Source organism: Euleptes europaea, chromosome 13, assembly GCF_029931775.1.
Source record: "Euleptes europaea isolate rEulEur1 chromosome 13, rEulEur1.hap1, whole genome shotgun sequence".
Classification (NCBI taxonomy): domain Eukaryota; kingdom Metazoa; phylum Chordata; class Lepidosauria; order Squamata; family Sphaerodactylidae; genus Euleptes; species Euleptes europaea.
Window position 1 is genome coordinate 62,681,320 of NC_079324.1, and position 27,720 is coordinate 62,709,039.

Genomic DNA, 27,720 nt, shown 5'->3' on the forward strand with positions numbered 1-27,720 from the left:
TAAGTCAAAAAGCAGCTGTGTCCCCCTCCCCCATTTTGCTCATTCCCCTCAGCTCCGCCCCCAGACCTCGCAGCCCTTCTTAACAGTTTTCACAGTCATGTTCTGTCAGGGCAGCTTTCCTGTTGCTGAGGGAAAGCAAAACTATTTGGTCTTGCAATTTCTGTCTCTCACCAGCTTGACACTACAGCTCATCCAGGTGCCTGTGAGGTTCCTGCAGACTGGAATAAAACTTAAGAGCTCAGCACCCAGCCAGCCAGCTTTGATCCAGCAATACCTTCGCATCAAAAGACTGCATTGCAAAGCTTTGCAAGAGCTTTCACAGCACTTAAGATGGATAAGAGGAAAAAAAGAGAATGTGGATGCTTGCAGAGGGCATCTCGGACCGGACATAAATGCTATTCACCAAGTGGGCTCCCAAACAAACCTGGCCACACTAGCAAAGCTAGATGGATCATCCCGGCCATTTTCCCAGGGAAGAGGCAAATCACCTCTTGGAATTCAGCGTGTTTCTCCCATCCCCCACCTCTCCTTCCCTCCTTCCAGATGCAATATGTCAAAGCAATCATTTTTGAGTGTCAGAGGGTAGCAGTGCTTTCCACTGGTCTTGTGGTTTGCAGGTAACAGAGGCACACCTCTTTCCTTTAGTCTTTGAACAAAAGAGTCATACTTGCAGTATCCTGCAAACCAATACCTTATATATGTGCCATTAAAATTTATATTCTGTGGAAACACACATCTGTAGGTTCCTTTTCACCCAAGCCCATCCTACCAGTGTCAAGGTAAGTGCCCCAGAGAATGAGAGGGTCTGAGTGTCTCGCAGTAGCAGCTGGTACCCATCACTACGGCAGCTACAGCATCTTCATGTTTGAACTGAGAAACATGGGCAAGAGAGAATAATATGCAGCCTTGCCATGAAAGATCTTTTCATTCAGTTCCTGTTCCGCAATCAGCACTTGTAGTTACAAAAGAAATGTAAGGATTTCAAGGTTTGACCATCAGTCTGTGTACTAAACTATCCTACAAGTATTTCACAAACAAGGCAGCAAAGACAACCCATCCACCTATGACTACAAAATGGAAGTTTTCCAGCAACCAGCCACTGTGGCAGCAAAATCTGGAGGAAAAGGGGTCAGCGTTTGGCTCTTGCCGTGGTGTCGTGGGGAGGCCTTCTGTGGAGCTTTGCGTTTCAGCAGGGGCGTGGAAAGGGCTTCTCATGAGGTGGCACAGAAGGGCTCAGCCGCTGAGAGGGTCCTCACGGTAGTGGATGGCGTACCGGAGCTTTTCCAACATTATATCTAGGGATGAGTACTGAGGGAGTTTGATCATGAACATGCAGGTCTCGACACGGATGTACCGCGAGTCTGGAGAACCTGGAAAGAATCGCAGAGAAAGACTGTGACCTGGCTTGGTAGGGCAGGGCCTTGTTCCTTCTGAATGGCTCTCAGCTCTCCTCTGAGACATAGCTTGTCACTCCGCCTTCCAGATCTCCTAGCTGACTGGTTTTAACAGTCAACCATCTTGAATCCCGCTGAGAAAGGACACTGCTATTCAAGATGGAGGTAGCTGAGCTATGTCATTTGGCAATTTTAAAGCCTTCTGCTGTATATATTTATGGACACCCAAGATACAGAGCCATCAGAAGTCAGACTGGATTCTAATCCCCTTGGGACTCAAACTGCTGGGAAGAAAAGTCACCCTATCTATCTAAGAACAAATGTTGAAATACCACAATCCCCCAGCTCTGCATTTTTTGATACTTCAGTTGTCCAAAACGTAGCATCTAACATGTTCTTCATTACTTCCCTGTACAATATACAAATCGAGCGGTTTCAGAGCCCTCTGGGCGATTACCTGCAGTGCCATCTGGAGGTGCGATTTTCATGGGGTATGGGGGGACATGTGCTGTGTCTGGGCCCCCGTCCTTACATGGGCAGGTAAAAGGAATTCGCTCCTGGTTGCAGGCAAACTTGATGAACTTGCAAAGTTCCTCCTGCGTGAACATCTCTAAGGCCCCCCAGAAAAATTCAATATGTTGGTCCGTTTCCATCAGTCCTACTTGATACATGGTATGTGCCTATCCACAAGGGAAAGAACAAAGAAAGAGAGAGAGAGAGAAACTACGTCATGTCCCAAGAAACAAGTTCTCTTTTGCATCCACCATTTGTGGGCTCCCCCCAAGACCTTGAAGGCCCCATGGCTCACGACAGTCTCTGATCACTGCAGAAGGTCTAATGCTCTCCCTGGGGGGGAAGGGAGAATGGCTGCCTGTGCTCCCCCACACGAGCATGCTCAGGGCCTGGGGAGCCCACATCCTGGCGGCAGAGACAGAAGGGATGGAACCACAAACATTTACATCTGGTAAGTGTCTTCGTCATGAAAAATATGAACCTTAAGGAACTCCAGGTTGATGTAGGGCAGCCCACAGGTCCTCAGTTCCACCTCCAGGGGCGTCAACATGGTCAGGAGCTGGAGGGGGATAATGGAGCCCAGACCGGCTCGCACAGCTGCTACGCACTCGGGATTCTGCAGCTCGTGCATCCTCAGGTTCCGGATTGCCGTTGCATAGATATCCTTGTTCTCCCATCTGAGAGGAGAGAAATCGCACTGATATCAGAACGCTGAGCAGGCACACCAAAGGGCTCTTCTTAACTCGTTCTAGTCAAGTTATACCGCCACCACACCCACCTTTGCAGCCTTTTGGAACAACTTGCAGGCTGATTTTTGATTCTCAGATCGCACTAAACATTTCCACCAGCTCCATGCCACCAAATTTCATTCTCAGCCAGCCCTCTTCCTATTTTCAGTTGTGTATTTTAATTTGGTGCTCTAAAGCTTTAATCTTCGGGCTCTAATTGTGTGCACTGTTTTCAACTGGTTTAATTTTACAAAAGTTAATGAGCCCTAAAGATGGGGCTGGCCAAATTCTCACTGAATGGAGATTTTTATTATCTTTAGATTTATCTTGGATGAAAGTGTATATTGCCTGGGGTGTCTTTGATTAAAGAGAATGATTTATAAATAGTTCTTCGTCTAAGAATAACTAGCTGCCAATTTATTTATTTCCATCCTGCCTTATCACCTTAGACTCAAGACGGCTAACAAAGCAACAAGGACACAAAAACGTAACAGCCCATCAACTGGGTCGATGCCTAATTGCACACAGGAAGGCCAAACTGAGTAGTCGTGAGAAACGGCAAATATGGAAGTTACATTAATTTTGGGTTTCCCAGAGAAAGTGGCACGCAGCTTGCTAAAATCCTGATGTGGATGTTGAAGAAATGATGGTTATACTGCAGAGTGGACCGTGCTCGAGGCACCTAGGTCTGCTTTCATAGTTTGCCAAGTCTCAGATTCCCCCCTTTTTTGGTTTCAGAGAAGTAGTGCACCCACTGGGTGGCTTGCAGAAAGCACCCGACACTCACTCGCTGCTGAAAAATAAAAGGGCTCCCATGGGCCGGGTGGCTCTGCCCATCACACAGGTTCCTGACATTCTCTGCTGCTTCTGTCAATCCGCATGGGTCCCTCTCCTTACCCACCCCTCTGCCATCCCCAGCGCAGAATACTTCAAACATGCCAATCCAAATCAAGAAGAATAAGAAGAGTTGTTTATTATATGCCGACTTTCTCTACCACTTAAGGAAGAATCAAACCGGCTTACAATCGCCTTGCCTTCCCCACAACAGACACCCTGTGAGGTAGGTGGGGCTGAGAGAGCTCTAAGAGAGCTGCAACTAGCCCAAGACAGAAAAATACATGATCTGAACTGCACAGCCTTTTTCCAAAAGGCATCTGGGCATGCCAGTCTTCGCATACCGGCTGCGGCTGCCTCCCTGGCACAGGCCCACACTGGCCCCTTTGCCCAACCCCTGCTCTCAGGACCGCCTCCCTCCGTTCTTTGCATAGCCTTTTGTGGGAGGAGGCCCCATAACTCACACCACAGGAATGTGCCTGCCTCGGGCACATAGCTCCACCTCCTCTCCCGTCATGGTCAGGTAGGTGAACTTGCAGCTGGGCTTGTTGGGGCAGTCGGGGCTCTCCATCGGCAGGTGCTGGGTAGCGATCTCCGCACACAGGGCCTCCAGCTCCGCCTCATCATTAAGCTAGAGTAACAGACAGGAAGGTCACAGGGGATGGCCTGGCAAACCTTTCTGAGCAATAAAGCGAGTCAAGGGCAAAAGCTCAGATAGGGAGCCCAGCCGCGCCGCTGCCGGAACACCCAACTGGACAAGCAGGACCCCAATTCTTTGCACTGGAAAGAGCTTGCCTGGGCACATACAGGGAAAACCTGACCATGCACAATCCGCTGGATATCAAGAAGGGCAACAGCCTGGCACACAACAAGACCTGCTGAGCATATCCAGTGCGGCAGGGAGACTCTCCAGGCATTGCAAAGATCAGACATGTATTGTCCTGGCTGCGAACAAGCATTTGCCACCAAGAGGTTCAGGAATCTAGAGAGGAAGGGTGCTAAAGGCAGGGTGAGAACAGTCTTGAGGGAGAGCAGCCAGGAAGCAGGCCAAAGGAGAGAGGCCCTGTTCGGGGTGAACAGTATGACCACAGGGCTGGGTTGGATTGGAGGAGTCAGAGAAAGAGGTGAGAGGGAGTCACCCCCCTCCCACCTTGAAGGCTTCTTTGGGCCTTGCCCAGGACTCAGAAGGGTCAATGACAACGAGGCACTCAGATGTCTCCTTGCTGCCCTTTCCTGAGGCCCCTGATGCTGGACAGGCCTGACTTGCGCTCGGAAGTACCTGATTCTCTTCTAGACAGACTGCACAGTGCTAGGGTGTTTGTTTGTTTTTAAACACATCACTCTGGATTTGCTCCACAGCTGCTGAGTCAGCATCAGAAACAAATACTCTGTAGCACTGCCTAAATTATGACCACAAAAGACTGATATAAAAAGCCACGTTTTTCTGAGAATGCAACCCAAATAGAGCTGCCAAATGGAGCGGCACTGAGTCATCGCAAAAAGCGGTATCCATTCGTCATTTCTGAGAAAAATACCTGGGGGAAAACAGTGAACAATGGATGGTGCCATAAGCTGGACATCTGTGCCCACACATCCACGCAGCAGTCTATAAAAAGGCCAATTTCCAGCCATTTTAGGGGGCTCAACGTTCTAAAAATGTCAGATTAATCTTGCAGGTTTGAGCAAGCCATCCAGGGTTGGTTAAAGCAGTGGCTGTTTGCAGGTGCATTTCAGGATCAACCCTGCAAGGGTGGTGAAAATGTCTTTTCTGTGCACCGGTCCATGCAGCATCTCTCTCTACCACTTGACCGCCAGATTCTCCACCTTAGTCCCACCACAATTTTTGAGGATATCACCAGTCACATTGCAAGAGGGGAGGGGAGGGCCTTTGGGCCAGATCCTGCAGATCCTTTCTGACGGTGGTGCTTTCCCCTATTGCAAGAGAACCTCTTTATGATGTAGGCAAGCTGGGATGTGTCCAGAGGAGGGCAACAAAGATGGTGAGGGGTCTGGAGACCAAGTCCTATGAATAAAGGTTGAAGGAGCTGGGTATGTTTAGCCTGAAGAGGAGACGACTGAGAGGGGATATGATAACCATCTTGAAGTACTTGAAGGGCTGTCATGTAGAGGAGGGTGCCGAGTTGTGTTCTGTGCCCCAGAAGGTTGAACCAGAACCAACGGGTTGAAATTAAATCAAAAGAGTTTCCACCTAGACATTAGGAAGAATTTTCTGACAGTTAGAGAGGTTCCTCAGTGGAACAGGCTTCCTCGGGAGGTGGTAAGTGCTCCTTCCCTGGAGGTTTTTAAGCAAAGGCTAGATGGCCATCTGTCAGCAGTGCTGATTCTGTGAACTTAGGCAGATGATAGGGAGGGCATCTGGGCCATCTTCTGGGCATGGAGTAGGGGTCACTGGGGTGTGTGGGGGGCAAGGTAGGTGTGAATTTCCTGCATTGTGCAGGGGGTTGGACTAGATGACCCTAGTGGTCCCTTCCAACTCTATGATTCTATGAGGAGGGTGGGGGCAACACCAGCATGGGCGGAACGGATTGGGAGTGTGCCAGTCCTTGAGTAACTTAATCCAAGACAGATCCTGACTGAAACCACCAATGGCCTTTCCAACAGTTTTGCTATCCAGCACTTTTTAGGGCTGCTGGAAACCAAGCAGGAGGAGAGTGGCACCCAAGACTTACATTTTCAAATTTCTTAACGTAGTGGTAGGTGAGGATGTCCACTTCCTGGAGGTCGAGGTCCGGATCCAGCGGTTCTCCTACTAAGGTCTTCCAGAAGGAGGGCAGGAGATCCAGGGGCAGGGGGACGTCAGCTCGAACGGCAATGCCCAACAACTGCCCAAAGAAGTGCAGCAGCTGCTCCTCCCCATAGCTGATGGGGCTGGGTGTCAGAATGTACTTGCCCTAATGACAGACAACAGAGTTAACCATGAGGCACGAGACACCAGCCCGGGAGGGCAACACAACAGAGGACGCTTTTCTATCCCCCCACAAGGGGTCAGCCAGCCACTGTGCCAGAAGGGCACTGTGACGCTTTTCACCCTTCTCACAGGCTGGGACTGCGTACCTTGTTCTTATTGACGGCCGAGCTGGGGCAGAGCAAGAGGAGGGACAGCAACGAACTCTGGAGCTCCTTGCAGACCTGCCACAGGAAGTGACGGAAGGAGCCACCTGGGGGAAGCCAAGACGGAACCTTCAGAGACACGCACCAGCCAGCCACGACCCGGCTCTTCCGCAACAAGTCCACCCTTCCGCTCTTGCGGGGGGCTCTGTTAACTAAGGGCAGAGCGGCCAACCAGCCAACAGACATTCCTCAACAGCCTTCCCATCTGACCTCTCACAAAGTCACCAAGAAGAACTGGGAAATGATTTTGAAATCAACACCACTAACGACAGCCTTGCATTGGCGGTGGGGGTGAGCAGTGCAGTGATTCATCTCAGCTGAAAAGGACTTTGGAGGCTGTTGGGGGGGGGGGGAATTTTCAGCTACATATTCCCCACCAGCTTTTCCAAGTTCCACACACAGTTAGGACTTGCAGCATTGCTGCTGCTTGAAAAATCTCAGGTAGTAAAGTGACGACCCTTACTGGTGCCGTGGACCTCCTCGCCTGTAAAGCGAATGTTGAAGGCATAAGTGGGATCGCCTCCGCTGGCCAATTTCACACAAAGCTGTGAGGACGGGACGCAGGCCAGCTGCCGGGCGGCCTGGCAGAAGTAGGAGTTTTCTGAAGAACGAACCTCTCCTGTTAGCCACCCAGGAGGTGGAGGAACAGAGAGGAAAGAAAAACAAAACAAAAACTCCCAGGTTTGCATTTGTAGAAATTCTCACAGCCCTCAAATCAGGACCACTTCCTCCCCACCCCAGTCAGCAATCCAACATTTCAACGATAAATAACAAATGGGGGCCAAGAATACCTCCAACTATTTCAAGTGGATCCAGGGTGATCTCTGGGGCTGCGTGATCGGCTGTCCTTTGCACAGTGGCATTCAGCACCCGGTTCATAACAGTCACTTTTGTGTCGTAAAAGATGAATCCTAAAGAAAGACCCAAGGAACTGATCTGAGAGATTCTTCCTCTGGGAATGGCTAAAATCCAAACGCACTGTTTCCCGTGTGATCTGGACACCTGGTAGGGACTCGGCATTCCACTGACAGTCCCTGGGGCTTTCTCAGAGTGATGCGCATGGTGCTTCTCCACTATTGCCTGAGGATTGGGCTACTCAGCTTAGAAAAAAAGGAAAGCCGCCAGCCCCCCACTCCTTCCGCCCCCTTCTCCCAAGCAATGATCTCGTTAGTCTGTTTTGGGGTTACAAGGTTCAATTTGGAAACTCCAGCTGGTGCAGAATGCTGCCGTTTGCATATTACTCCCATCCTGAACACTCCACTGGGGCTGCCCAGTGGGCAAAATCCACAACTGCTCATAGATGTGCCGTCTCTCAGTAGTGGCCCCCACAATGTGGAAAGGAAAGGCCTGCCTGAGGAGGTCAAGAAGGCTCCTATTCTCATGGCTTTTCACAACTTCTGCAAACCTAAATCATTCAAGAGAGCTTTTCTATAAAGGCAATAGGGTAGCACTGTACTCCATGATTCACAATGTTACTTGGACAAATTATTAGGGACTGTGGCTTATACTACTGTGTACCGCTTGCTGAAACTAGGATCCTACTGTGGGATTTTGCGTCATTTGATGTGTCCTTTTAACAATTATGCTTTGCTTCTGCTCTGTTTTTAGACTTCTGGTTGGTTCTACAACCCTAATCCTATTGCATTATTTACTGAACATCCCATCCATCGACTGCATTGACTGACTCTGTGTCATTCACCTTGAGTTCCAGTGAGAAAGGCGGACTATAAAGAACGTAAAGAAATAAATAATAAATTAGTCCCCCCATTTTGTATGACCCGCTTCCTTTACGGGTCAGCCAGCGCACAACCCTCACCTTTGGCCACCTGGAGCAGGGCTGAAATGCTGTTGGTGTACATCTCCGTCTGGCGGAGCTCCACCAGCGGCAGGAAGAAGGTCTCCAGAGTGGTGTTGAGGGACTGCAGGAGTGCAAAGCGCAGGCGCAAGCTTTCCAGAGGGACGTCTGCAAGGGAGAAAGAGAAGGCAGCTGCTGAGAAGGGAGGGAGGGAGAGCAGGCTCCCACTGGGGCCACCGGCCCCACTCTTCAGCCCAGGAACCCCAGGCCTGTACCCCACACGTACTCAGCAGGCAGGAGACGCGGGGGTCAGCTGTGTCGGCGGGGTCCAAGTACACTTCATGTGGGTGCAGCCGGGCCGGGGTAATGGCCAGGTGGCGGCAGAGGCGGTTGACGTACTGAACGAGGGCAACATCCATCTCCAGCGACCACTTGCGGGAAGCCTTCTGAGCATGCCTGGCGTCGATGCAGGCGCACCTGGGGACACGGAGAAGTTACAACTTGGAAGGAAGAGCCATGCGCACGGTCTGGGGCTGACAGGATTGGCCTTGCAGTGTGGACAGACGAGGTGCCAAAATCAACCCCTTCTGGGCCATCTGCAGGGACAGCGTTATCCAGTCCCTCGCTTGCAAATAAAGCCCCCCTCACCTTTCAAAATGAAGGTCATAACCGCATGACAGAATGGCTCGCCACACACTTCGGATGTCCTGTTTTGCCCGATCAATGACAAATCTGTGAAATCCATCCAGCGTCAGATATTTCTCTTCCGGAACTAAAAGAGGCATCGAGAGAGCATTCAAGAAGCAGCTTCGAAAACCAGCCATGCTGCTGCATTAACCCCCCGCCCACCACCACCAGTGTGCCGAGCCCTCTGCCTTCTGATTTTCAAATTGCAGTCTACTCTGGATAGGCTGTATAAACAAAGTTCAAAGCAGTTCAAATAAGAACAGCCAAAGCTAACAGAATAAAACGAACCCAGCCAACAATTGCAGCAAACCATATAATACTGCAAAGTACCTGCCTAAGGGAAAAAGTCAAAATGGTGTTAAGAAAAGCTGCAAGGGAGTTAGTATGTCAGACCTCTTTAGGCAGAATCCAACATGCAGAGCACCACCGCAGAGAAGGCCCTGCTGTTCATAGCCACCAACCTTGCCTCCAGTGGTGGGAGCATGCAAAATCAGATGTACCCTGACAATCTCACAGACTGTGGAGTGGGTGTGGGGAGAGATGCGTCTAAGGAGAGTCTCCTCCAAATACCCTCCAAGTCTCACCACTACGCATCTTACTAAAAGTATGTTAAAAAACCATCACATGAAAGGGTGAAGATTCTGCACCACTCTCCCATCATCCATACAACTGGATCAGGCTAGAAGCATTTTAATTCAAGCAAGCAACAAGCACAACTGGAACGCAGACCAGCCTGGGAGGAAGTGGCGTTCAGATTTAGGCCCTGCAAATCTGTGGTGTGCTGCCACAGCTCTCTTGGGGAAAGGGCAGAAGCATTTCACTACCCCCGAGGGCTCACCCTCCTGCTTCTTTGTGGGTGACTTGTCTGGATCCTTTTCATCAGGTTTGCTCTTCTCGGGGGACTTGGGTTTCACTGTTGGCTTCTTCTCACTCAAGGCTGTCCTGCTGAGAGAGGAAATTTCCACATCTGAATGCATGCTTTTAGCTGCTTTTGAAAGCTAGTGTGGGATCACTGCGTAGACACACTCAAGTGGCAGCCTGGAGGTACAGAACACAAACTAAACATCTAGGTCAGGAAACTGTGGTACTGTGATCTAACAATGGCTTGTAAAGTTGATCCAGGTACCAACAAACCCCGTCTGGAAGTCAGAATTAAAACTCATCCATCTGTTGTCTTAACGGCAGATGAAATTTGGCCCTTCAGCACAACTTCCCATTCAGACTTTCATCCCCCACTGCAGCAGGGCGATTACTGTACATACCTGCCCCTCTCTTTAGCAGCGTCTGGGAAAAGTACTAGCAGGCACCAAGCAATGATCCCTTCTTCAACAACTGAGTGCACACATTTTTTTCTTTTAAAGTTTCTGTCTCTCATGGATGTAAATATGGGTGTGGAAATGCCTGGTTAAGTACATGATCGCTTGTCCTGCCGGGTGGTTAATTAAGCAGTAGGAAAATAAAACAATGGCCAACCTGCAAGCCTGTGCTGATGTATGTTGATTTGTGTAATTCAAACAGATTGCAGTTTTCCTTGGGACAGAATTTTGCATGTTTGTTTTTAAAGCGTAGTATATAAACAACTCCAAATCCCTGACTCCACATGATCCAGAGCAGAATCCTGACCACATAACCGAAGGCAAGGATGGAGGCCCTGGGTTGGGCACCTCAGAGAGGAACTAAATACCGATCCCAATCCAATTCTGCTCTCCTGCCCCGCCCCCCAAAATGGAGGCTGGACTTAAGCTGAAAGGCAGAAGGAAGTCACCATGGAAGGGAGAGGGTATGGTGGGGCCAGGTGGTTTTCACTTTTCCTAAGGACCGTTTCTGGGCTGCCAGTTGCTGACCAGAGCACAGGACAGTCCTTGCAGTCCCTCGCACAGTGCCAGGATCATGTCCAGAAAGGCCAAAGGCGATCTCACCTGACACTGTTGAGCACGGCCTTCTCCTTGGCCGGCGGTTTCGTGACAGGCCGCTTGGTGCTCACAACTTTCATCGGGTGCTGCTCTTTGCCTGCCTTGCTGTACTTGCTCTTGTCAAACTTTGGCTTGGGAGCCCCGTACTTTCTCAGAATCTTCAAAAGTCAGAAGAAAGAAGCGTTAGCTGGCACTGAGGGCTCATCCTGTCAGGCAAAGCGGGGCGCACCCTACAAAAGGCATACGACTCATGCACAGAAAGCGGCTTTGGACACAGGTGTCAGCATCCCGAGAATCCATCCTCTCATTTATAGTACCTTCCTAGTTCTTAAGGACTGCAAAGAAAAACTTGAATGGGTATCTTGGGAAATCTTAGGAAACCAGGGCAGGGGAGAGACAGGCTTTTCAGGAGCTGCTAAGAAACACAGCTGTCATACCTGCATTGTTCTTTACCTCTCCTCCCTATGACTAGCAGATTTATAAACACAATATGTGCAAATAACATACAAGTTGCAGAATCTAGTTTTTCCTGGCACAGAACTTTCACGGAATTGCACAAAATGTAATGCTAACCTGAGTGAGCTGATCCTCCAGGACCTTCTTCGGGGGACGGACGTTGGTGAAGAAGGCATACAGGAGGTTGCCAGGTGTCTGGGCGTTTATCTGCTCTTTGCTTAGATATATTTCAGCCACTTTGGTGGGTTTTGTGGGGGTCAAGCTCAACATTTGCTCAGAGTGGAGGCAGCTTTTAAATATTTCAGTGAGGACTTCACGAGTGCCAGGCACAAGCTTATCTCCTGATGAAAACAATTTGTTTAGAAATTGCAAGAGGATGTTAAAGCTAGTGTAAAACAGTTTTCCTTCCATTTATACAGCACTTCAAAGTGCTGCTTTTAAAACACTTGTTTTTCATTTTAAAAAATCCATTTGCAGACTTCCTTGTGACTTGCATTTGCTTTATATTCCTCTCTGGGAATGATGCCTCTCCCCCCACCCCCAACTGAGCAGGTGGCTGGGGCTGCTGCTCGTGATGCTGGCCAGTCCTCCAGGAGCCAATCTGCAGGCGGGAGACTCTCTTCCCCTCCCCTTCCCCTCAGACACACTTCCCAACATGTCACTTCCTTGACAGGCCTGCCTGAATATTGTTCTCAGGATGCCTGTCCAAGGTTTGTCAGACACCTCAATGTCAACATTCTCTAGTATGTACCAAAGCGTTGGGGAAGATGGAAGGAGACACGCTGGATGGTCAGAATCCTGCCTGCCTGGTGGGGCAAACAGTAGAGGCCCGCAGCCCCAGCCTTTCACACAGAAAGTGTGTGGGGTGGAGGTGGGGAGGAACAGGAACAGGAGGAAAGAAGGAAGCTTCTCAGGATTCAGGGCACTTGTTGCTTTTCTTATTCACTTCTGCTGTGCAAACAGAAGAAATGTGACTTTTCTATTAGTTTGGAAATGAACGCACCCCCCCACATTTAACTAGGGCCAAAACCCTTATTATTTCTGAATGAATGAATTTCTAAATGCAGAGATGCTTTCATTACAAGGTTCCGTCCGAGTGGTACCCTTGTGAAAGGGCCCCCTGCACTGCTCAATGCTGCATGCAAGCGCCAAGGTTTAAGAGATGCAGCACGAGCCTTCGGATTCTTCCGCTGCACAAGTCTCATGGAAATAAGTTCTCACTCTTGCACACATGTAAACACACCGAGCACACGGCTATTGCACGAACACACACACACCTTTGATAGTCTTGTCACTGAAGTAGTCTTCAAGCGCGGGACTTCCTTGCGTATCAAACAAACTCTGGTTCACAGTAGAGACTGTTAAAATCTCCTCTGTGGACATTTCCATGAGCTCATCCTCCCCGTCGAGACTCGATAATCCAATCAAATCGCTGCTGTTAAACAAACTGGCCCGGATCTTCTCTATTTTGGCCCGGGATCTTATCTGTGGTAAGAACACAGTGCATTCAGCAGAGACTTGGAAGCTAAAACAGTTTTGTCATCCGGTAGTCAGCTCTTCTTTTGTCCCCATTCTGGCCCAACCCTGCACCAACAGCTCCCCTTCCCCTTTACCCCAACTGTTGGCCTCCTCAGCATCCCCAAACTCAAATTTTCAGAATCCAAGATCAAGACCTCTGAATGTCATACCCATTAAATTGAATTACATTGTTGCAACACTGAGATGCATTTTAAGCAGCATCGCTGGTTGGTAAACACACTTTGCCTGACATTGCAGAAGAGGTGTCATGTATTTTGCAGCAAGAACAGCAAAATGGGTTGAACCCTGCAGGTCTGTTCTGTTAACCGTCAACAATCTCCCTAAACCTAATCCTGCACATGGGCAAGATCGACTGCTGCCTGCACATGCGCATTCTCAACTGCGGCTCCAACTTTGCAGAATGTGTAAAACAGAAATGTTCAGGAAGGCATTTTTATAAATGGAACAGCACTGTAGTCTATTGCCTTGTCTGTTGCATGTATTAGCTTGCTCTTACCACATTGTCTTCTATTTTTCTGCATGGCTTATGGTATGTCATGCCTTAGTTTTTTTGTTGTTTGCATCATTTTCTAAGCCTAGTCCTACTGAACTGGCTATGGGACGTCTTGCGCTGTCTGATGGCATCACTTTTATATTGTGCAATCTGCCTTGAGGGCAGCAGCAAAAGAGGAAGACCCAATAAAAGAGATGGATTGACTCTATAAAGGAAGTCACAGCCCTCAATTTGAAAGACCTGAGCAAGGCTGTTAAAGATAGGATGTTTTGGAGGACTTTGATTCATAGGGTCGCCATAAGTCGGAAGGGACTTGACGGCACTTAACACACACAATCTGCCTTGAGCCTCAGTGGGAAAGGCAGACTACAAAATAAACATATAAATAAAAATAAACTCTTGAAATAAACCATGTGCATACTAAAAGCCTGTCTGATCTAAGCGAATTCCCTTCCCCAGAAAACTGTTGGTTACCTCCACGACCGCAAAGCCTTTGACGGGCCTTGATGGGACCGTCTGACTGTCCAGCGACGTCACTGTATACATTGACCCCACATCAGACACCGAGGCTGTCTCCACATTGTCAAGCGGCTCCCCGAGGCTCCCCAGGCTGCCCAGGCTTCCTGTGCTGCACAGGGAAAGGTCTAAGCTCTCCTGACTAGACACCACAAGTGGCTCTAGCAACCCAGGTGGCAGAGGCACCTCCAGGCCCCCCTGGAATAGGTCCACTGAGATGTCACTAATCGTCCGGGAGATGCCCTGGGAGCTGCAGAGGGAGGCCTGGCTAGTGGAGGCAGATGCGCTGACGCTCAGGGCCGGTGTGACGCTGCCAGAGCTGCTGATGTCCAAGCTGTCCACACTGCTGGAGACCACAGGCTTGTCCAGCTCAATCTTGCACTCCCCTCCCTCCGCTTTGTCCTTTATTTTTTTAGGATCTTCCTCCTGCAAAGGGATGTAGATTTCATCCTTAAAGACGCCACCATGAGCATTGCAGGCCTTACGGATGGCGTTCCGCACCGTCCCCTCTTCCAGGTGGGCGGGGATCCCCGAAATCACCAGCAGGCGGCTATGAGCCGTCGTCCCGACCAAGGCTTGGCATGCGTCGGTCACAGCATCATTTGTCACGCCGAGCCCCTGGGGGTCCTTCTTGGTGAGGTGCCGGAGAATTATGAGCAAGGTCAGCGCCCGATGGAACCACAACACATCTTCCGGCTTGCTCCCACCTATGCTCAGCATGGTAGCGTCTGGTTCGGCAGCTCGGGACGAAGTCCGTTTCCCTGACGATGACGTCTTCTCTCGCTTCATTTTTACCTTTTTCCTCTTTGACAGGAGGCTTGGGCTCTGGGGGGTCTGCCCCGGAGAGGAGGAGGAAGAAGAGGAAGAGTCGCTGAGGTTTGGGCCCCCGGTTGATGACATCACGTTGGCCGTTATGCTCATATTGATGGGCAGGGTCACCTCTGCTACAGCCAGGCACACCTCCATCAGCGCATGGAAATAGGTGGAGAACCTCCCTTGATCCGCTCCCCCAACCCCGGACCCGGCACAGGTGCTCCCGGACACCCAGTTCTGGGTCTCTTCATCATACAGCTTGTGCAGTTCTGACTGGAGAGCCATCAGCATAGCCAGGCAAGGATTCAGCTGGAGCGCAATGGAGGAGGACAGCCCCGCCGGGTTCTTCTTCTGCTCCAGGCTGTGGATTTTGCGAAGCAGTTCAGCCAAGAGATGAAACAGCAGCTCCTTCACGCAGGCGGCCATGCTAGTGGTCCACAGGAAGTTTCCTAGGTATATTCAAGCAGGGCATAGAGACAATTAGGCACGTCTAAAGCATTCCACAGGTGTGACAGAACTCACGTGAGGATCGTGCATCTAACAAAAGGGTGAACGTGAAGTCCGATTGGTTGAATAGCATACAGCTTTTCGGAATGAGCTTTCACTACAGTCTGTACTGAGCTGTATACAGAACAGTATTTTTGTTTTCTTATATTCCCCGGGGGGGGGGGGGGAAGAAAGGTGTCAGTGTAGGTGGCATCTAGATGCCATTCTTGGACTTGTGTCTCCGTCCTGCGGGAGCCCGGTAAGCCTCTCCTACAGGGCAGTTTTCCTGGATGAAACATATTAGATGGGTCTGTACACAAGAGCAAGAGATGCTCAAAGCCTTTTTGCCAGAACTGAGACCCTGAGCCTGAAATCCAGCAAGCTTTTGCTCCCAGAGTTTTTAGAGGATTGGCTCCAAGTGAACTTTGCTGTTTTTTTTCTTTCTTTCTTTCTTTCCCCCTTCTAAAGCACCTGTGGGGAAGGACTACAATTTCCCGTTCGGCTTAAAATTCAACATAAGAACATAAGAAAACCCCTGCTGGATCAGACCAAGGCCCATCAAGTCCAGCGGTCTGTTCACACAGTGGCCAACCAGCTGCCTCTAGGAAGCCCACAAGCAAGATGACTGCAGCAGCATTGTCCTGCCTGTGATCCACAGCACCTCATATAATAGGCATGCTCCTCTGATCCTGGAAACAATAGGGATGCATCATGACTAGTATCCATTTTGACTAGTAGCCATGAATACCCCTCTCTTCCAGGAACATGTCCACTCCCCTCTTAAAGCCTTCCAAATTGGCAGCCATCACCACATCCTGGGGCAGGGAGTTCCACAATTTAACTATGTGTTGTGTGAAGAAAGACTTCCTTTTATCAGTTTTGAATCTCTCACCCTCCAGCTTCAGCAGATGACCCTGCGTTCTAGTATTATGACTCCCTCTCTCATAATAATAGAACGCAGGGTCATCTGCTGAAGCTGGAGGGTGAGAGATTCAAAACTGATAAAAGGAAGTCTTTCTTCACACAACACATAGTTAAATTGTGGAACTCCCTGCCCCAAGATGTGGTGATGGCTGCCAATTTGGAAGGCTTTAAGAGGGGAATGGACATGTTCCTGGAAGAGAGGGGTATTCTCTCCATGCATAATTTTATAGACCTCTATCATGTCTCCCTTCAACCGCCTTCTTTCCAAGCTGCCAGACTACTCTTCCCCACCCTCCTGAATGCAGGGTCAGCAACAAGGAGCTCCACTCTCACCTAAGATTTCCACCACTTGCAGGAGAACCGAGGCAGGGATTGTGTCCAACTCCTCTTCGGATTTCCCATCGCTGTCATCCAGTTTCCAAGCCAGCAGCTGTTCGGCGAATGCCATGGCCAAGGGGAACTCCAGGGGAAGGGAGTGCAAGATGAGCACAGCTCCCGGAGGGGGGGACACTCCTTGAATAAGACCCACAGAAATGGAGTAGCTGCTACAGCTCACTTCAAGTAGCAGGTCATACATACACTTAAAAGAAAACTTGCAACAAAGCGGGGGGGGGGGAGATATTCAACCCCCTACCTCCCCCCCCCCCAAATCAGGCAAACATTTGGAATTCTCCCAAGGCGGTTTTAAAACAGTGGGATTCCCCCATCAATCAGAACATTATTAAAAAGCTTCTTTAGCAGACCCTGAGCCCCTGCACTGTACAGAGCCAAACTATAGTCAAGACATGCTCCCAAGAACTTGGTCTGGTGGATATTGGAAGCCAGGCACTCCACCCTTTGCTGCAGTTACCAAATCCCATTTCAAATGTGTATGAGCACTGTTCCCCCAACCCCATCTTACCAAGTCTGATGTGGACCTTGTCTGTGGAGATGATGACTGAAGGATATTGGTTGGTTGTGGGGGGTGGAGTCAGGCCCGTGTTGGTTGGAGAAGCATCCCGAGGGTAGCATACCGCCTCAATCAGGTTCAGCTGGCCACTCCTCTTTACTTTGTGACCAAGGCCATAGACTAGAACCCGGGCCCACGGGGCCTTATACAGGGAGGAGCTAGAAAAGAAGGTAATGAATGTTTGCTCACACTTCAACACAGCAAAGCTCCTTGAGGCAAGAAGACTATTATTTTGCTCAGAATACTCTGCAAAGCACCATATATGCCACCACCTATGCCAATGGGACTGCTTAAAATTATTACTGCATTGTATAAATATACAGCATCTTCCTTTCCCACAGCCATCCAATTTAAAAATGTGAAGCACTGGCTTTGGCAAAAATAAATATGACAGAGTTACTGAGAGGGCAGGCGCATTTTTGAAGACAAATTCCCACCCTCTATGCATTCATTGCAACTCACTCTTTGCGGAATCCAGATTGACTTTCCTTACAGGACACAACTACAAAGGCTGCTCCAGGGAAATTAACGTCCATGTTAACTTTCGACTCAGAAATAGGAAACTCCTCAGAAGGGAATTGTTCAGGAGCATTCTGAAAATAGTATTTTAAACAGTCACAACCACCAACTGGAAACACAACCTCCCCTTCTCAGGTTCTAAACTAATACGTAGACATAACTTGTGCCCCACAAATTTGTACAGTCACAACCTCCTCATGCTGAAAAGGCTGGACATAGATAAAGATGTGAAGCCCCCTCCAATTTCCCCCCATTTTTTTCTGACCATTTCATTTTCCCAATAAAAAAACAATACTAGTCCAGGCAGGATAAGGTCATGGTTGAAAACACAAAAATTGTGTTGTTTGAACTATATGAGACAGTTCCTGTCATACAGTTCAAACAACACAATTTTTGTGTTTTTTGTTTTCAACCATGACCTTATCCTGCCTTCCCGATAACAAAAACTAGGGTACCTGCATTGCATTAAGATGCAGCAGTTTGCAGCTCTCTGCATTATTGAGTACATTCATAGTTTTGCATATAGAAAACTAGGGCATTTATACTTTAAATGTGCCAAGCAGCGCAATTTTATATGCCAACTGTCGTGAATATTGATTTGTGGGTGGAACTTGGGGAGGATTGGGGCAGGAGCCAGAGAGCATGATTCGGCTGGTGTCCTTGACAACCTTAGCGCTTCCTTTCCTGTAGAAATGAATGGCTAAAAGGTACAGCCAATAGCTGTAGTTGTATTTGGAATTGTAAGTAAATCATCTTTTCAAGCATTTTGCTGCCAATAAACTACACTGAACATTCGTTTTCTGCCTCTTCTACACTCTGGTCTACTTTGGAATGTTCCAGTTCCACTCTTGCAAAAATACTGTTACAACCAGAAAGCATTTCATCAAGGGAGGAGCCTAACTGGCTTCTAAGATGCTATTTTACAAACACAACCAGAATGTATCCTAGATTTAATTTTCAACTTGCCTGCAAGAAGGAACAGATCTGTTTTGTCAAGTCAAGCAGGCTGTCCTCCCCCTGATGCAGGCTCCGTGTGACAGCAACAGAGAGCCACTCCTGGACTGTTTGGGAATTGCCCTGGTAGAAGAGGTCTGTGGCTGAGCAGTTCTGGGAATGAATGCAGTGCTGGAGCGACTGAGCTAGGAGGATAGAGCTGGAGCTGATGGTTCCATCTGTCAAATAAAGGAGATGTGGGACCATCAATACACTGACTTCCAAAAGCCTGCCTTCTCTGACCCCATCAAGGCGCTAGGGCAGACTGATCACATGCCTCACTAAAGCTCCACAACTATAGAGAAGGAACCAGTTAAACACACCCCTCCTCTCTTCATGTATATGGTGGAGTCTATTGCATTACTACACCCCTCCCACAAGACAGCCTAGTGCCATTTTACCAGGAAGAGGTGGTGCCAGAAGTTGATTAGACAGCAGCTGGAGGTGCTCCAGGGTGATGTCACGGATGGCAGGGATGTGAAACAGATGAGCAAACATGTGAGGAGATTTAGGGGCAAAAATGTTGAGTAGAGCCATGCGGCAGTACAGCCTAGCGAGCGAAACCTCACATCGCAGAAGTTCTCTGGAAAGAGAGACAGAGTGAAACATCCCAAGGCACTTAAAATACAACATCTGTACCTGCAGAGTATTTGATCGCCTCGCAAGAAGAGACTTGCATACTGTGAGGGCTAAAAACACTTCATCCCAACAATAAAAGCATTCACAGGGTCCCATAAGGCCTTTAGTTAGTTTGTACAATAAATATAGGCAGTTACAATGCTGGGCTTGATGACTTAGTTAGAATGTTTTAAACTTGCATCCCCTCAGTACTGGAACGTACAAGTACTGTTCACTCTTATCTAAGACAGGGAAAGACAAGTCACTGGGGTCAGATTATATAACTAGACACATGTATGAAAACAAATGTAAACTAACTTGAATTAACAGAGAACAAGCAAGAATTAACCATAATTAAGCAGTAAAAATGCCATGCACAGTGTAAGAATTTCTGACCCACTGCAGCAGAAATGTTTGGCTTTAACTTTACAGGGTTCGCTGTCCCCCTTTCAAAGTAGTACTCAGACAGACTGCGTCAGTTTCCTTTTTAGATGTTCAACGATTTATCAACAAAACCACAGCTATTAACCGAGTCTAAGAGATGAGATGAGCACTGAAGCAAAAGGAATGACTTTGAAAGACAAGCGGGATCCATTTCTTTTTACCTGTGAATTTGAATGTTTGCATTGTCCAGAGAAACCAGTCCGTTTGTTGCTGTCCGCCGATAGCCAGCAGGTGGTCGTTCGAGCATATCAATAGGATACCAGTATCTTACCAAGACACCTTCACTCCTGAGGTATGTCTCTACCTGGACCAACTCATTTACCTAAAATGACAAAAAAACCAACCGTCATCTGACACCTTTCAGCCACTGGGAAAGACCACAGCAAATATTGGGTTGGCTCCAGACTGAAATGGCCATCATCTCTACACCACCCATTCCCTCTTTCTGCTGCAGATCCCCCCTTTGTGTCCTGACTTAGGGACCCCAGAGACAGTATTTTGTGGAGGTCAGTGGGTTGCAATGAGGAGAGGGAGGCAGGAAAGTTCCCTCCTGCTTTTGGAAAACTTAGCCTCCGTTATCTCCAAGTTTAAGTGTAGTTCAACTTGCCGAATCAACATCCAGAACAACTCCGTGGAGCCCGAATGTCTTCAGCATCCCACGAATAGCAAACTTAGGCAGGGCGGTTCCTACAGTGTTGGCGGCTACGTTGTTACTATCCGGGCAGCGCGTGACAACAGTCAGGCCTGAAACCAAAAAGACCTGCTTTCCAGTAGCAGCCACTCATACACTCCATTTAGAGCCATCCAGTGGTTTAGCAGCCAAAGAATGGGATTCATGCAAATTAATCCTTAATTGAACCCAAGAAGAAGCATCTCCTTTCCCACGGGAATGAAGATCAACCCCTGAGCCCAACATCACAAACCTGAGAAAATAGATGTACCTTTCCGAACTTTATCAATGGTGAATTTGTTTGCTTCATCTTTGATATCCTCAATGGTGGGAAGGTACAGATCCCGGGGAATGCCCCCGTTTTCTTCATAAAGGAATTCAACGGTTTGTCGGGCTATATCTACCATTCCTGAAAAAGAGATTGCACAGAGATACAGAAGCTTTGCAGTCGGTCAGCTTAATTAGGAAGAGGGGTGAGCATGACTGAACTGGTCACTCCAGCTCAGAATCCCTTGGGAGAGGTGTGCTCCTCTGCTCCAGCTTCGTTCATTCGAGCTATACCTTCTGAAAGTGCCACCCAGCAAACGGGTAAGATCAACAGCTGTCCGTACCTAAGTGGAATCTCCCACTTGGTGGAATGGCCTGAATGATGAAGTCAGGAAGGCTCTCACATTTTTTTAAACCATTCCATACAAGGTGTAAAATGGAAATGTTCAGGAGGGCATTTTATAAAGGGAAGAGGGTTGCAGTTAGCTTCTGAAATTACAAGGCAGCTTTCATTGCATTGTTTGATGTATATACTTTTTATTGCATTGTTCTCTAATTTTACAGCCCAGCTTTTCTGCACGCTTTGTTGTATGTATACTGTTTTCAGCGCTTTGCCCTCCATCTAGGGTCCAAATTACACGTGATTGCCAGAGGGATTTGCAGCCATAGGGCAGCTGCTCATTCCCCATGGCAACTCAATTTATAAATGCCACAGTATTCTTGGATTGGACTGTGACCACAGTGCAGGGGAGGAGCAGGGAAATCAATGCTAAAATCCAGAAGATAAATACATGGAGATCCAACAGGCATACCCAGCTGCAAAGCTCCTTTGATTTGATCCAAGCCAGATTTCCTCTCTGCTTCATTGCGGAAACGTCTTCTGATTGTAGGGAACACCTTTGTCTCCCAGGCTTTTACCAGCAAAGCATAGTGATCCTCCTGTTAAAGGAAGCCAAATGAATTTGCGTCAGGACTAGGAGGATATAAAATGGCAAGAACGTGGACCAAGAGTCTATCCAGTCGAAGAGAAGTTCTGCGGAGGCCTTTGACAGGATACGAACCTAGAACTTTCTATATATTAAGAACTAGGTTAATCTTGGAGCTGTGCCCCCCTGCACACATCCATCAGAGATATTGTGAAACTAAACATCTAGGGAAAATCAAGTTCTTCAGTCAACAGAAATCATGCAAATACATTTTAGTAAACTGGATTATTTCTATCTGCTCTGCTTCATAAGAGCAGCTGTGCTAGACCAGACCAAGACTAATGGTCTACCTTCTATAATGTGTGCACTTTAAAAAGAAGAAGGGCTCAAAGAAATGGGTAAGTCTGCAGAAAACTACTGGATGTCTTCCAGGGGGAGGGGAGGTAGAAGGGAACTGGTCATTGGTAAGAAGGCCAGAAAGGAACACAACGCCTGGGGACAGCCAGTTAGTAATCTCCACAGCAGCTACTCTGACAGTCACCAGTGATTTTCCTGGGGGAGGATGGAGGGGGAGGGGGCACAATACCAGATCAGAAGGATGCCCTGGGAACCTGTTACCAACCTATAATGGCTGCGCCAACAGCCAGTCCCTCTGTTGTTATTCTGAGTCTAGCATGAGCTTGGGTCAACTATGGAATTTTCTTGGCACAGAACCACATGATGCTAGCAAAGAGAGACAGGTGTGCATGTGTGAACCCAGTCTTAGAGAGCCATGATAAGGGTAAGCAAAGAACAGAAACGTGGTCTTTTGCAGCAGTTATCAACACACTCCAGCTGCGTGAGCACAAAACAGAAAGGAGCCTTGTGCTACCTTACAAACTGGGTGCCAAAAAAAAAGTGGGGAGGAGCAGCAACACAGAGTCAAAGCAGAGAAAGAAAAAATGACGGTGCAATAGGGAAAAGGATTCTTATAATGTTTCACTCAAAGATCCCTACATGTTCTGCACAAGGCTTCGTCATACTGCTTGATCTGTAAAGCCATCTCTCGGAATGTTCCCATCATAATAAGCTGTGTAGAGATCTCTGAGTGAAACATAATAAAAATCTTTTCTCTTCCCACTGCCCCATTATTTTTTCTTCTCTGCTTTGCACCTGGAAGACTAACAGATACACTGAAGTGGAACCTTTTGGGGTTACAATTCTTTTCATCAGACACACGAACAGAATTCTGAGGCACGCAACGTGGAGGGGAGAGCGCGGGCACAGAGGCGGCTTTGGTGCCACGTTCTGCTTACCCGCGGGATGTCATCATCGTCATCATCGTCACTTTCATCATCTGCAATGGGAGGAGGATGAGGATCTGGGCCCGACGTGATGAAATTTTCAAAACTGAGTTCCATCTTATAATGGCAGGAGGTGTCGCTGTCGTATTCTGCGTGTAAAAAGTATTTTGTGCATTTGAGGTTTCTGTGACTTAACTGTGGGTTGAACACATGAACACATGAAGCTGTCTTATTCTGAATCAGGCCCCCTTGGTCCATCAAAGTCAGTATTGTCTACTCAGACTGGCAGCGGCTCTCCAGAATCTCAGGCGGAGGTGTTTCACATCACCTGCTTACCTAGTCCCTTTAACTGGAGATGCCGGGGATTGAACCTGGGACCTTTTGCATGCCAAGCAGATGCTCTGCCACTGAGCAACAGCCCCTCTCCTCACATGGGTTGGATCACGTGGATCTGTTCTGCTGGTGGAGGGACCTTCCTCCAGCAAAAGACTTCTCCCCAAGCAAGAGGAGCCTGTTGTGTCAGAAGGCTATTGATGCTGGAAGAAAGCACCTCTACTACAGGGACAGATCTGTGAGATCCAACCCTATAGGTTTGTTGCAAGCTGCTTTGGAGGTTTTCATGAAAAAGTGGAATATCATTGTTTAGGTAAGGTAAGCAACCAAGAATAAGGGGGGGAGGGAAGGATGAGATTGCACAACCCTTCCTGGATGCAACCTGACACCATCTTTGGAAGCAAACTGTCTGACGGATATTTTTGTACACTGAGTCTGCAAGCAAGCATTCCACATAGTGAAGCTGCTTTGTATTAAAAACCACACCGCTGGCCCTTCCCTGGAGGAGCTCTCCAGGGTCTCAGGCAGAGAAGGGATTCTTCAGCATCTGCTGCCTGAGAGTCTTTAGCCAAAGGTGCCAGGACTTGAACCTGAGGTTTTCTGTTGCTCGGTAACTGACATGGCCTTCACTACTGGCCAAGGAGGGAAAGAGCTGAGAATTCTTTGGCTAACTCATCCACAGAAATACAATTCCCGGGTTTTTGGAGGGGCAGGATAATGGTTAGGACAGCGCAAGGCTGCAAATATGGACACACAACCAGCTTTTCAGATTCATAACTATATGACTATATGAATGAGAGTGATTTTAAGTCGCTTTGCATACTAAGTACCTGACAAAGGGAGCTTTGACTCTTGAAAGCTCATACCCCAAAAATGTTGTTGGTTTCTAAGGTGTTGCTGGGCTCGAATCTAGCTCTTTGCACACTAAGAATATTCTAATAATGATAATGATCCAGGATCAGAGGAGCATGCCTGTTATCTTAGGTGCTGTGGAACACAGGCAGGATAAATGCTGCTGCAGTCGTCTTGCTTGTCGGCTTCCTAGAGGCACCTGGTTGGCCACTGTGTGGACAGACTGCTGGACTTGATGGGCCTGGGTCTGATCCAGCATGGCCTCTCTTATGTTCTAATGATACTATAATTAAAGGTAAAGATCCCCTGTGCAATCACCAGGTCATTCCTGACCCATGGGGTGACATCACATCCCGACATTTACTAGGCAGACTTTGTTTACGGGGTGGTTTGCCTGTGCCTTCCCCAGTCATCTTCCCTTTACCCCCAGCAAGCTGGGTACTCATTTTACCAACCTCGGAAGGATGGAAGGCTGCGTCAACCTTGAGTCGGCTACCTGAAACCGACTTCCGTTGGGATCCAACTCAGATCGTGAGCAGAGCTTGGACTGCAGTACTGCAGCTTACCACTCTGCGCCACAGGGCTCTTTCTGATACTACAATTAGTGGCATTTAATTGCCAGTTGAGCCCACAGCTCTACTTATTGGGTCCTTAACTACTAAATAATTTGCTACTGCTGTTATCTATATTATGCCTTGCTAAGATGGGCAGAGAATGCTACTTGAAGACTAGGCGAGATGACTTTACGTTGCTGAGCTGTGGCCACGGCAGCAATCCTGCAAGGAGGCCCGTGAGTCCCGGGGTCGGAGGCAGTGCTGGTGCCAGCGTCATTATCACTGTCGGAAGCCATGGCGAAAGGCAACGCTTCGAAGTTGGCACTGATTTCTTCTGCGAGGTCTACACAGAGGTCAGCTGCGTTCCGGTGAGCTTGTCCTTCTGCATAGGCAAACTGGCGAGACCCAAAATTTGCCCGGACTTTGGTGTTCTGGAAGGGACAAAAGCAAAGCAGAAAGGGTAATGCTGAGCCCTATTGCAACCTTCTGTTCTTTTTCACATTCTGCTATCAAAGGGTTGTCTTGCGACTATTAAACTACTTTTCAGAACCAGGATCTTCTTACTGTTTGTCTCAGGCCTCAAATTAAAACAGATTCCAGCACTAAGCTTCAGCGAACTCCAGCCGGGAGGGAGGGAAGGGTGGGGTTTAACCTGCCTTCTTCTGGATATGTACAACCGGCCACATTCCCCCGGAGACGTCCTCCAGATAAGGCCCCAAACGCTGCCCGCAGTATGTGAAATACACTCGGCCTTTGGCAGGCTGTCCTGGAGGGGGAGGGGTGCCTTCTGCCCTCTCCCAGCCAATCCCTGCAATGTCACCTAGAGGAAGGCAAAGTTACAAGAGGGAAACAAGGCCAAATCTTCCTTCCCCTCTTCGTGCCCCTGCCCTCTTCAAAGAGGCCTGTAGGTGAAGCAAAGCAAAAGCTGACCTACCAGGAGAGAGGGCCACATCCAGACGCACGCTCTTCCACTGCAGCAAGCTGGAGCCATTGTAATGAACGGCTCGCCCGTTGCTGAAAAGGTGAGAGGGAAGAAGCGAAGAATTAACTGGGCTGAGGCCCAGGAGAAGCCATGCGATTAATCTTTCATTATAGCATTGGCAGTCTTCAAAAATGGGATTCTTTATTACCACCTCTCATTCTAAAGACATCTTTACTGAGGCCTAAAAAGTACCCAACACTTCACAGGAACAGAAGATCCAAGCTGGCCTGGATGGTGCTTTTCCTTGTGCCAAACAAGATCCCAAACCTTGGGGCAGAATCGGTAGTAAGTTTTCTAGCTTCACAGAGCTTTTCATTAACCAAGATCCTTCCTTTGCCCCAAGATGAATGCTTTTATTTTATTTTAAAGGGGAAACATTCCTAGAATAAAAGCAGCAGAGGTTTCCTCTGCTACTGAAGGCCCACTGTCAGGGCAGTATTAGCAGACACTGCCTGTCTCTTGTTCTGAGGCAGCTGTGCAGGCTGGAGCAGGAGGGCCATTCTTATCCCCCCTCAAGACCCAACCATGCCCAGGGAAGAGGCGCACCTGATGGGGAAGGCTGACAACTGAAGGGGAATGGAAAAGTCTTTCCGCAACCCAAAATCCTGCACTTCATCTATATGGTCAGCATAAGCAAAACCCACCTGATTAGCTAGCCTATCTTGCCCTGTGAGTCTTGCAACAAAATACCAGTTGCCTTGTTCTTAAGGTGCTTCAACAGCACTGTGTTGATACTCAAATAAAGGTCTAGCTTTGCAGCAGATATAATATCTACAACGTACTTGTGGAAGAGGCAGGTGCCAACAGGGTTGGTCCAAGCTCCATCTCGTTTTTCTGCTTCCGTAGCAAACCCAAAAGATACTATTGGACCCGTGTCGTCATCTGTATCTCCGTAGGACACAATCTCTATCTCCCAGTAGAAGGATGGTGCCTATCAAAAGCAAGGTTCGTGTGGATAAAGAAGGCACTTCTTGGAACCTTCTGGAATAGGCTAGTGCAGATTCACAGACTGCGAACTCTCACCTGTACTGGAACAGGCGATGTGGCATAGATGAAGGTGCCCCGGGGCAGCCCTCCGCCTGCACTGGGATCGGCAAGGAAGGTCACGGCTGTAAGGTGCGAGGAGAACATGCAGGCGCGCACCGGTGGGAAGACCCTGGAAGGGCTCCAGGTGATTTCCTTAGGCTGAGTCAATAAGAAAAGGGTCTGCTTTAATTCTACACAACTGCACTGAGGAAGCTGGATTTCGTGCCTATAAAATTCAAGGGCAGGCGTTCTTCTAAAATGCACCCTTGGAGGAAGGTGTTTTGGCATGATACGCCCCACATGATAAAGCCTGACTCCCGCCTTCCCCTGGCCTAAAAGCAGTCTGAGGAAGAGGCAGGTGGTTATGCCTTAGCTCACATATTTACCTGCCTTCGATCGGCCTGAAGGGGTGGAGGGGGGGGACGAGCGCTGTCACGGTACAGCATCCTTAGCTTCTCACACTGCACTTCTACGACCAGCAGCCGCTCCCCTAGGACAATTGCAAACAAAGCCCATCACGAAGAACTCAGAGGGACCAGAAGCACTTTCAAAGTCACCCAGCGTGCATTTCTAACCTCCCTCAAGAGTAATCAAACATCAGAAGCACTTGGGGCTGCAAGACTCACAAAACGTTGCCTGGCTGAAGGAAGGAAAAGCTGAAACAGGCTTCTACAAAGAGGCACTCGATTCATTTGTATTCATTCTGCTCTTTCTCTGAGGCGCTCAGGCTGGTATGCGGTGTCCCCCCATTTTCTTTTATATTCATGGCAACCCCGGGGAGCCAGGTTAGGCCGAGAGAGCGAGACTGGATCAAGGTCACCATGCCAGCTCCAGGACTGGATGGGGACTGGAATTTGGGTCCAGTACTTTATCCCAATTGGCCTTTTCTCTGGAAGCCAGACCAGCTGCCCATCACTGGAACAAGCTACTGGTTTTCTACTGTAAAAGCAGCAAACACCGCCAACTGGACATCATGCGCCCATGCCCCTCCGGAGGCAAAAGAGAATCCTTAAAGTTCCTGCCAGTTGCAAGGAAGAGGAGACAACCCCAGAAATGCACGAGTGATTTACTTAGCAGTACT

At 48.6% G+C, this 27,720-nt stretch overlaps 1 protein-coding gene across 1 annotated transcript in view; it reads right to left on the bottom strand.

Moving 5' to 3' along the window:
* Positions 1-1,225: 1,225 nt before the first annotated feature.
* Positions 1,226-27,720, bottom strand: part of HECTD4 (HECT domain E3 ubiquitin protein ligase 4) — a 121,132-nt gene continuing 94,637 nt past the window's right edge. Inside the window, exons 45-76 of the mRNA XM_056859134.1 lie at positions 27,026-27,129; positions 26,637-26,798; positions 26,396-26,544; positions 25,566-25,645; positions 25,288-25,451; positions 24,825-25,062; positions 22,905-23,041; positions 21,496-21,622; positions 20,688-20,825; positions 20,354-20,490; positions 19,908-20,068; positions 19,086-19,267; positions 18,658-18,863; positions 17,635-17,765; positions 17,125-17,330; positions 16,557-16,736; positions 13,959-15,262; positions 12,730-12,937; positions 11,570-11,793; positions 11,003-11,154; positions 9,922-10,028; positions 9,045-9,168; positions 8,683-8,873; positions 8,418-8,564; positions 7,393-7,512; positions 7,065-7,220; positions 6,545-6,648; positions 6,160-6,381; positions 3,934-4,100; positions 2,389-2,584; positions 1,852-2,074; positions 1,226-1,370 (exon numbers count right to left, since the gene is read on the bottom strand). Coding sequence (XP_056715112.1) covers positions 1,234-1,370; positions 1,852-2,074; positions 2,389-2,584; positions 3,934-4,100; positions 6,160-6,381; positions 6,545-6,648; positions 7,065-7,220; positions 7,393-7,512; positions 8,418-8,564; positions 8,683-8,873; positions 9,045-9,168; positions 9,922-10,028; positions 11,003-11,154; positions 11,570-11,793; positions 12,730-12,937; positions 13,959-15,262; positions 16,557-16,736; positions 17,125-17,330; positions 17,635-17,765; positions 18,658-18,863; positions 19,086-19,267; positions 19,908-20,068; positions 20,354-20,490; positions 20,688-20,825; positions 21,496-21,622; positions 22,905-23,041; positions 24,825-25,062; positions 25,288-25,451; positions 25,566-25,645; positions 26,396-26,544; positions 26,637-26,798; positions 27,026-27,129 — 6,284 coding nt within the window. The 3' untranslated portion in view covers positions 1,226-1,233. The remainder of the gene's footprint in view (positions 1,371-1,851; positions 2,075-2,388; positions 2,585-3,933; positions 4,101-6,159; positions 6,382-6,544; positions 6,649-7,064; positions 7,221-7,392; positions 7,513-8,417; positions 8,565-8,682; positions 8,874-9,044; positions 9,169-9,921; positions 10,029-11,002; positions 11,155-11,569; positions 11,794-12,729; positions 12,938-13,958; positions 15,263-16,556; positions 16,737-17,124; positions 17,331-17,634; positions 17,766-18,657; positions 18,864-19,085; positions 19,268-19,907; positions 20,069-20,353; positions 20,491-20,687; positions 20,826-21,495; positions 21,623-22,904; positions 23,042-24,824; positions 25,063-25,287; positions 25,452-25,565; positions 25,646-26,395; positions 26,545-26,636; positions 26,799-27,025; positions 27,130-27,720) is intronic.